This window comes from Vairimorpha necatrix, chromosome 9, assembly GCF_036630325.1.
Source record: "Vairimorpha necatrix chromosome 9, complete sequence".
Classification (NCBI taxonomy): domain Eukaryota; kingdom Fungi; phylum Microsporidia; family Nosematidae; genus Vairimorpha; species Vairimorpha necatrix.
The window spans coordinates 695,942-706,474 of NC_088824.1; the positions used below are offsets into that span (position 1 = coordinate 695,942).

A 10,533-nucleotide genomic window follows, 5' to 3' on the forward strand; every position below is an offset into this window, starting at 1 on the left:
TATTGTGGGTCAGGGCCAATTTTTATTTATAGCTTTAATTGTTTATTTGGTAAACAAACAAAACAAAACAAAACAAAACAAAATTAATAAATGTGTGGATCTTTAAGCAAGGATACCACAAAGAGCTACTCTTGTTAAATTAATCACAAGAAAAATTGCTCCGGGGACCACAATTGTGACAGATTGTTGGCGCGGCTATAGTGATATTCAAACAATCTGTGTAGAATATGAGTATCTACATTTGACTGTGAATCACAGCCAAAATTTTGTTGATAATATAACTGGTGCGCATACTCAGACTATAGAGGGAATGTGGTCGGTTCTTAAAAGAGAACTAAGAAAAAGCGGAACTAGTCATGGTACTATTATGAATCTTATAAGAAAGATTTACTATAATAGATTAAAATTAATATATCGTGAAAATCTATTAGATAAAATGTTAGAATTTTTTGAAATAGGTAATTTTAGTATTTTAGCATATAAAAGTATTCCTAAAATAGATTTTACAATTGTGGCATAATTTTTTTTTTAGGGGTGGGGGGTGTAGGTCAAGGACTTCACCGATTTAATATAGAAATTTCAAAATAAAACTTGTGATATATGTTATGGTAGAATGAGGACAGAAAGAAAAGACAGTAGTATCTTAAAGTGTACTTGGGAAGATTGTAAAAAGTCAATTTCAATTTGGCATGATACGTTCAATGATAATTGTAAACTCAATCATATAACATGTTTACAGATACTTAACATGTGGGTTATCGGTTATTCTCGGAAGCATATTTGTCAAATTTTAGGTTGTACGAAAAAATCAATATCTTCATTATTGAAAAAACTTAAGGAAATATGCATTTACGATAAATATTTATCTACTCTGAACATGCTTGGTGAAGAAGGGATAATAGTTGAGATCGACGAATCAAAAATTGGAAAAAATAAATACAATAGAGGTAAATTAGTGAAAGGCTTCTGGTGTTTTGGCATGGTCGAACGAACCATAGAACGTAGAATCATAATGCTTCATATTAAAAAAAGGGATAAAGAAACACTTACTGATCTTTTGGTGAAATATGTAAGTAGAGATAGCATTGTATATAGCGATATGTGGAGAGCCTACAATTCTTTGGGGTACTACATTTAGCTAACATAATAAAATTAATCATTCATTGTATTACAGGGACCCAAATACGGGAGTTCATACCAATACCATAGAAGGTAATTGGCGTTCCCTTGAAAATTCGGCGCTACTTCATTTTCTTGCCCCCCCTAAAAAAAACATACATAAAAAAATACAAAATCGTGTTATTTTTCAAATCTAAACATTTTTTTTTTGAGGGGGGCAAGAAAATGAAGTTAAGGTATTTTTTGTCGATTTGAGAATTTTTAAATGCCTCCTTCAGATTCCTCATTAAGGGGTTAAAAAATTTTAATTTTTTAATCCTTAATAAGAAATTTAAAGGAAGCTATTCGGGAGCTAAATATCTGCGAAGATGCGTGCTTTAGGCACAATGAAGCAGTAATTGATTTTTTTAGATAATAGTCTTCTAAAAAGATCGATTGCTTGCAGACATTGTTCGACATCAGAACGAACTGTTCTTATGAACATTAATGGATGTTCCGGCTAAATTGACGGTAAAGCTTATCGTTGTGTTAATAAAAAGTGTAGTTCGAAGAGCTCACTTAAAAATGGTACGATTTTAAAGGGATAAGCGTTCAATTTCACAAAATTCTTAGAGCATTCTATGGCTGGGTATTAAATTATACTACTTACCAAGCAATATATCTTTGCAAAATATGTGAAAATTCATATATTAAAATCAAGAATACAGTGATGGAAGTCATTGCTTCTAAAAGCGATGATAGCTACCAAATATGAGGAACTTCTGTTTGTGTACAATTTGATTAAACCGCCATATGCAACGGGGAAATTGTATCCAATCCTCCTTCAACTTTGGATTCCATGTCTGGAATTCAATGGATTATAGGCGGCATAGTAGAAGGTAACTGTAGAGAATTTGTTCTTGAATTGCTACCGAATCGACAATCTGGTACTATTGAAGAGTTTTTTAGACACAGAGTAAAACGTGGTTCTATTATAATTTCTGATGGATACCCTTTATGCCCCCAGCCTTTAGAAATTTTGGGAGTGAACATTACAAAGTAAATCAATCGCTTGGGTTTATAAATGCGGAAGGAGACCACACAAATAATATAGAAAATTTGTGGTCCCATTTGAAGAATGAATATAGATCGAGAATGGGGCTTAAAAGGCATAGGATAAATTTATTTCTAAAAGAATTCGCTTGGAAAAAAAATATCAATTATTTTAATAATGATGATCATAGTTGTGCTTATATAAAAATTTTAAAACTTTGTAGGTTGGAATAAATAAAATTTCTTCTAAATAATTTTTTTTCTAGGGGGGGGGGGGCAAGAAAATGAAGTAGCGCCGAAAATTCTATACCTATAATAGAAATAGATCAGTTAATAGTGCAAAACTTTGTTTATTTAGGTATGTGCTCTAGAAAATAATTCTAATTCTGTTTTTGATGCATTATTAAATTTATTGTTCTAATTTTAAATTTTGTTCCTTCCTCCACATTTTCTCTCCTACATTTTTTTAAAAAAAGGGCCAAAAAACACAAATAACCCTATATCGAATTTTGCGTGCTAAAGTGGACTTCAGCCCCTGTTTCTATTATGATCTCTAATCAATGGGCAGCATATGAGGCCACATTAGACATGCAAAGAGATGGAGCACAGTACTACGAATCATCTCATCAATACTGTAACATTAAGCGATTCTGAGACACAATACCAAATAATTTAGTTAGTTTTGGCTCATTTCTAAAAGAATATTCGATTTATACACGGAATAAACCAGGGAGAACACTATTAGCACCTTTTAAAGTTCCTCCGGGCGTTCCAAATTCCTAAAAATCACTGATAAATCGTCTTCTTTCATTATTTAAAATTAATAGTTAAGTCTCTTTTTTATAATTTTTTTTATTTTTCCCTTTTTTTGAATTTTCCAAAGCGGGTACCGCCGGTCATGTACCCACAAAGTGCATTAAAAGCAAGTGTTAAGAGTATTAGATGAGGTTGGTTTAAATTTAAATGCGTCAAAATGTGAATAAAGAAAAGAAGAGCTAAGGATTTTGAGAGTAACAGTTGGGAATAATGATATTAGAATTAATGACGATAGGATTAAGCAAAATGTAGATATGCCTGTGCCCACGTCAATGAAAGATTTGGAATCGTTTTTGGGATTGATTAATTATTACAGTCGATTTTTGAAAAATGTATTTGAGCATAAAGAATATTTATATGTGTTATAGCCTGATGCTATGTCAAGAATTCTTGATATTTAATTTTTATCAAAAATTTCATTAATCATATTTTGTGTTTATTTTCCATAATGAGGGGTAAAAATAATAAGGATATATAACATCCCCCCTCCAAGACGGTAGTCTCATACTAGAACTCATTAATCCCAAGCAGATCTTTTAAATCATAATGCCGCTTTTCACGATCCTACCATTTTCCAAACTAACTAAGTACGAGTCACCTCCGCAAATTTCCTTGATAACACCATATCCTAAAAACCTTCCTTTCTCATACTTACTACAACCCGATAAGTTCTCTTTCTTCGCTACCCTAACTCTCTGACCTTTATAGAATTTCTCTCTTTTGCGAGCCACAAACCTCCTACTATAAAATCCTTCAGGTCCATTCTCGATCATAACATGGCCCGTTTCGTCTCTTGAGGCCTCAAACGGTGTACATCTCAACCCTTCATGATAGCTGTTATTATAACGCCATATACATCTATTAACCTTGGCTTCAAAATCCACAGCATCATCTTTCAATATTCCTTCTCTTATGGTTCCTATTACCCTTTCCACTCTTCCATTACTTCTATGACTTTCTACGCTTACTTTCCTATGTAATACATTTTCCTCTGAACACCAATTCCTCATATATTCATTACTAAATTCTTTACCGTTGTCAGTAATTATTTCTACCGGGTTCATTCCTGATCCACACAACTGTTTTAAAAATCCTACAACCGAGCTTCCGCGTTTGTCCTCTATTACTTTTCCCCAAACGATCCTAGTATAATAATCAATCACGACCAACACATATTTCCCTAAATCTCTAAACTCAATCAAATCCAAAGCAACCTTTTCAAAATAAAATCTTGAACTAACAAAATTACAACCACCACTCTTTTTCCTATTATGTATTTGGCAAACTTCACACTTCTTTAAAACATCCTCGATATCCTTCTTCATACCCGGCAAATAAAATTCAAACTTCATTGCATAGTACACTGGTCCTAAACTTCTATGTCCCAAATTTTCATGAGCATTGACAATTAAACCTTCACGCAATTCTTTCTTTGGAATCTCCGCTTCTCTACCAGAGTCAAATACCCAAATTTCCTTTCCATCAACAACTTTAACATGCTTGTCCCATTTACCCTGTGCCTGTTTAATACTTCTCTCCTTATTCATTAGCGTTTTCTCATTTTCATGTACCCTACTCAGTGCATCTGCTACAACCATGGTACTAGGCTCTCTATATTCAATACTAAAGTCGAACTCTTGAATCTTTTCAATCCACCTGTTAATTCTATTATTGTTAAATGCTGGTTTATTTCTAATCTCGATCAATGCCTTATGATCAGTTTCTACCCTAAATCTTCTTCCGCGTAGTTCATATTCAAACTTTTTAATTCCCCAAAAGACTGCATACATCTCCTTCTCACTGATTCCATATCTCTTTTCCGTAGGCGTAAACTTTTTTGATGCCCACTGTACTGGTACCCAATTACCTTGATCATCTTCCTGCATTAAAACAGCACCCATTCCAACATTACTCGCATCCGTGCGTAACAAAAATTCCTTATTATAATTAACAATTGCTAAACCTTTTAAATCCCTAATCACTTCCCTTAAACTAATATATTCTTTTTCCATTTCTTCTGTCCATTTCCAATTACTTCCTCGTCCTTTAAGAGAATCCGTCAACGCCAATGTACGTTTTGCATAATTATCAATATGATTTCTAAACCATCCAGCCAGCCCAAGAAACTTCCTAACATCTGATACACACTCCGGTTTGGGAAATTATAACGCTTCATTTTGCTTTATTTCAGATGGCAGTATCTCCTTGCCATTAACTGTTACTCCTAACAACATCACCTCTCGTTTACATAATTGAACCTTAGCCAAATTAATTTTCATATTATTCTCCTCTAATATATCCACAGCCTCTTTCGACAATTTGTCGTGACCCTCTCTTGTCTTACTATGAATCACAATATCGTCCATATAAATTTCGATTCCCTTACCAATAAATTTTTCAAAAATCCCATTCATTATTCTTTGTAATATCTGCGGAGAGTTTTTAAACCCCATGACCATCGAATTCCACTCGTATACCTTTTTATTAAACTCAAAAGCCGTCTTAAACCTTTCCTTCTCTTCAATCTCAATACTATAAAACCCCTCCTTTAGATCTATCACGGTAAAAAAATTCAGATCCCTGTGTACTTCTAATAACATCTCTTATCCTAGTTAACTCATAAGGGTCCTTCTCTACAATGTCATTAAGAGCAATTAAATTACTTACTAATCTTATATCACCATTCGGTTTCTCAATCGCTCTAATGGGATTTCTCCAGTCAGATGTCGACCTTCTAATTATCTTTCTTCTTTCCAAACTATTAATATAATCTTCCGTCTTCTTCAACAAAGCCTGAGCTATAGCCTGCCCTTTTTTAACAACTTTCTTGCCTTCTTGAGTCTTGATAATATATTTTTCAACCTTACAAAAACTAATATCTTCATCCTCTCTTCCTCCTACCCGTGAAATAATCTCCTCTAAATACGCGATGCCTCTTACATCCCTTCTCAACAGAACTCTCTTATTATTGTCCCTTTTGCTATAATCTTGTATATCCCCTAAATTTTTCTTCTTACGTTTTCCACCATCAACATTATAATAATCACATTTGTCCGAATTGGAATCGTCATCACATTTACCCTCTAAGTCTAATTGCACTTTACATTTACCAACATAATTAAAACTACTTTTATTTCTTCTGTCTTCAGAATCTTGCCTCATTCCCCTACAAAATCTAACACTATGGCCTAACTTCCCACAATTGTAGCAACGCATATTCTTTTTATTTTCCCCACGAGACAACTTATTCTTCTCCTCAAATTTAGCCCATAACGCTAGGGACAACTCTTCAAATTCTTTTTTTCTCACTTGTTCCTTTTCCTCCTGAATAGCTAGCAACTCTAATTTTTCCTCAATTTCCTTCCAACTACCCTCTTGCGAGATCCTCTCAACAATAAAATTTCTCAATAAAATAGAACCTCTCCTAAAAATTTCTAACTTAAATCCACACTCATCAATTTTCTCTAAAAACAACTCATAAACAATCCTTTTAACCTCTTTTAATAATATTCTAGCCTCTTGGCCACGGTCCTCCTTTGTAGACCCATTTTCTGGTATCGCCCCCATGTGTTTATTTTCCATAATGAGGGGTAAAAATAATAAGGATATATAACATATTTTACAAAAAATATTTAAATAAAAGTTTTAAAAGAAGGATAAGATAAAATGAGAAGAGAAACATTTGATCAAGAGAGGGCCATACTAGGACAAGGGCCAAGGTACAATGAATATAACAATATTAAAAATAAAAGCATTATAAGTATAATTGAAATCTGTTTTAAAGACGGGTGTTTTCCCCGTGGGGGCGCTAGGGCCTATTCCCGTGTAATGAACGTAAAAAAACGGCATTTCCCGGAAATAGGCCCTAAACTGCGAAATTTTTACAACCCCCAAAAATGAATAATTTTGAAGAAGAACCAAAAAATTCGAGATCTGACATTTTTTCTTCAAATAAAGCTGCCATGGCCTTTATTCAAAGGCATGACTTACTTGAAGAATTTAAAACATGCTCGAAATGTTATGAGAGCATGGTTTTGGAACATGATATTTCTTATTCGAACGGTTTTCGATTCAGATGTACTAACTTATTTTGTAGAAAATCCAAATCAGTTTTTGAGGTGCTAAAAATTTCAAGTCCAAAGATAGACACAACCGAATACTTATTCATAATATATTCATGGCTCAAAAAAAATTATGAATATAATATTAATAAAAAAAACTTCGGTTTTTAAATACTATAAAAAGAATTAAAAGGAATATTATAGAAGTATTAACTGAAGATAATAAGAATACATGGGAGAAATTGAGGCCAGAGCACCCAATACAAGTGGATGAGAGTGTTATAATAAAAGGAAAACTTATTAAGTCAACATCTGAAATGTATGATTCAATTAGTAAAGCTACTTTGATAATTGGCGCAGTAGAAAAAAAAAACTAGAAACTAGTTCTTAAAGTTTTACCAAACAGACAAAAAGAAACTTTCTTCGACCTTTTCTCTGAAAATATTAGTCCTATGTCTGTAATAAAAACAGATGGGCGTAGATCCTACCCATACGCTGTTGCTGGGATTGGTGGAGTACATAAAATCGTGAACTATGTGGAAGGATTCACCAATTCTGATGGAGACCACACTAATTTAATAGAATGTGAGTGGTCTCATTTCAAATCGGACATCAAAACGAGGAAAGGAATACCAGGTTATTCAATGCCAGGGTATATAGAAGAATATGTTTGGAGGAGAAGAAATTTAGTTACCCATGATTCCAAAGCCTATAAAGACGCCTTTTTAACTCTCTTAAAACTTTTAATTTGAAATATATAATTGAGTTTTTTTTCTTTAATTTTTTGTTAAAGGGTCCCCCCTTTAAACAAAAAAATTACCCGGGAATAGGCCCTAGAACCCCCGTGGGCATGACAATATGGTTTACTGAAGAAGGGAAATGAAGGAAAGTTTAAGACGATTGAGGATGATGAGAAGAACAAGAAATCAATATAGAATTGAAGTTAGAAGTTAGGAAAACAACATGGTTGGCGTTGCTCTGAAGGAGAGGGAAATTTATTTTATACACGGACGCTTCTGACATAGAGAGTGGGGCGATTTTGACACAGATACAGGATGGAGAAGAGAAAATTGTTAGGTTTTTTTTAGTAAAGTTCATTAATGGGAAATGAACTATTCTGCTACAGAAAAGAAATGTTGAATGTAATTAAGGCATTGACAGAGTTAAGATCGGATTTAATTTGGATGAGTTTGAGCTTCGAACGGATCATAAGGCATTGCTGTGGTTGTTTTCGTTACGAAATATGAACGGAAGATTAGCAAGATGGTCATTACTGTTACAAGAATATGATTTTGAAATAAAACACATTAAAGGTGAAGAAAATCCAGCGGATGTATTAAGTAGAACTGCTTGTATTGATGCAGTATTAGAGGTTTAGGAAGTGTCAGTAGAAAAGGGCTTTAAGAAACATGAGATGTTAGCGCATGGTTCAGCAAAGGCAGTTTGTTATGGTTTGAAAGGTGATTAAAGAGAGATATCAAAAGTAAAAGTAAGAGATATACTTAAGAATTGTGGGGTTTGTAAACAGATGGGCGTTTTAAAATTTAATAGATCAAATAATAGTATTCAATCATTAGGTACTTTTAAATTATGGGAGATTGATTTAATGGGTCCATTGAGATTGGTTTCAGAAGAAAACAAGTTTATTTTAACAATGAATGATCATTGGACAAGATGTTTGAGTGTGTAGGGGTGAAGGCAAAAGATATGGGAGTTATTGTTGAAGCAGTTGAACGATGCATATTGAAAAAATATGGCATACGGGGGAAGATTTTGTCGGATAACGGTAAAGAGTTCAGGAACAGAATTACGGCGGAATTGGCCAATAAGTATGGATTTTGTAGTATTATAAATGCCACAAATTATTTATTTTTTATTTTATCAATTTTCCCTTTTTGGAATAGACCATTCGACCGGTCTATTCCAAAAATCAAAATTATTTCCTTTTTGCCCCGACCCCCCACAAAATCATGAGACAAGATAAAGATCATTACCCTTGGAATCTACGACCAAGGAAGGGCCTCAGAGCCAGGGACCAGTATCCCATTACGGATGCCCTACGAGGCTTTAATCAACTAAATGAAGTAAAAAATCTAATCGAACTATATTTGTCCAGAGGTAGCTTCTCTGGATTGCGTCAGATTTAAATGGGGGTTTACATCTCCTTATTCTCCGAGAACTACAGGTTTAATAGAGAGATTCAATGGTACGTTCATTAGGAAGTTAAGGAAATTGTGTAGATTCGGTTCGTTGGATTGAGGAGAGCAGCTAGAAAAAGCAAGACCAGGATATTTAAATTCATATCATAGAATCATAAAATGTACACCATTGGTAAAACGCATGATGGAACAGGAAGAGAACTTTTTGGAGCAATCGAAGGCGGGGAAAATTTTAGCTAAAGAAAGCAGGTTTATGAGTTAATGGTCCAAACACAAGGTGGGTGATTTTGTTATGTTTAATAATAAGTCAGTAAGTAGGGATAAATTAGATCCAAAATATACTCATAAGGGGAATTCTAGAGAAAATGTTCGAGTCAGCTAGACTGAAATTAAATGATGGAAGAGTAGTTGTTTCAAATGTAAGACAGTTAGAATTTTTTTGGTAAGGGGAGGGGGAAGCGTGGTATGTACCATTCTGTAATATTTATTCCTTATTTTTTTTCTCAATTTAAATTAATGTTAACAGACAATAACAATAAATAGAGAATCAAATTGCATTGTTAATACTAACAATGTTTTAGTTTTTTTTATTTTCTAAAATTCAATAAAATGTCACATTAACCAATGATATTTAACTAATTGTTTTTTGTTAATAAAGAAATTTTAATTAGTATTGCTCTGAATTGATTTTTTTATTGTATTTTAGGGTGCATCTTTAGTAACGTGCCGGGATTTTGTTTTTTTTAAAAAATATTTTTTTACCCCTAAAATGGAAAACTTAGATTTAGAAACTCCGGCACGTTACTAAAGAAAAGCACAAAAATGAAACTTGTGTATATACAAAGGCTCTTCCATAACATTGACACCTGTTTAGAAGCTTTAATTGACTTAGAAGTGCTGAAGGAGCAAAAATCATGTTCCAAATGTGGATGTAACATGAGATTGGGTCCTGTCAAGAAAGAAATCGTTACAAGAGTAGCATATCGCTGCTTGAACTTAAATGCAGTGCGAGGCTGGCTGTTAATAAACCCAGCAAGGTCCCTCTTCAAACATTCTGTGACCTTGTATTTGGAATATTATGCAGATATTCTTACTTTCAGTTGATGGCAAGATTAGGCGTTTCAACAGCTACAATCTCTGCCGTAAAAAGCAGCCTCCGAAAGATCTATAAAGATATGCATAGAATTATAATCGGAGGACCCGGGCAAGTCGTTCAAGTAGATGAGTCTGTTATGTGCCGAGGGGGTAAAATAAGATCTCCTACCTCTTCGGACGACTTTATAAGGGACACCGTTTGGATTTTGGGCATAATAGATGCTCAAAATCCTTCAAACTTCTACATTACG

General features: G+C 33.7%; 1 protein-coding gene across 1 annotated transcript; it reads left to right on the forward strand.

Annotated features, from left to right (window-relative positions):
• Positions 1-7,907: 7,907 nt before the first annotated feature.
• On the forward strand, positions 7,908-10,333 carry VNE69_09121 (uncharacterized protein; the record flags this gene model as incomplete). Its single annotated transcript, XM_065474640.1, has 3 exons — positions 7,908-7,977; positions 8,357-8,400; positions 10,316-10,333. The coding sequence occupies 3 exons, from the start codon at positions 7,908-7,910 to the stop codon at positions 10,331-10,333; spliced, it is 132 nt and encodes a 43-aa protein (XP_065330712.1).
• Between the last annotated feature and the right edge of the window lie 200 nt (positions 10,334-10,533).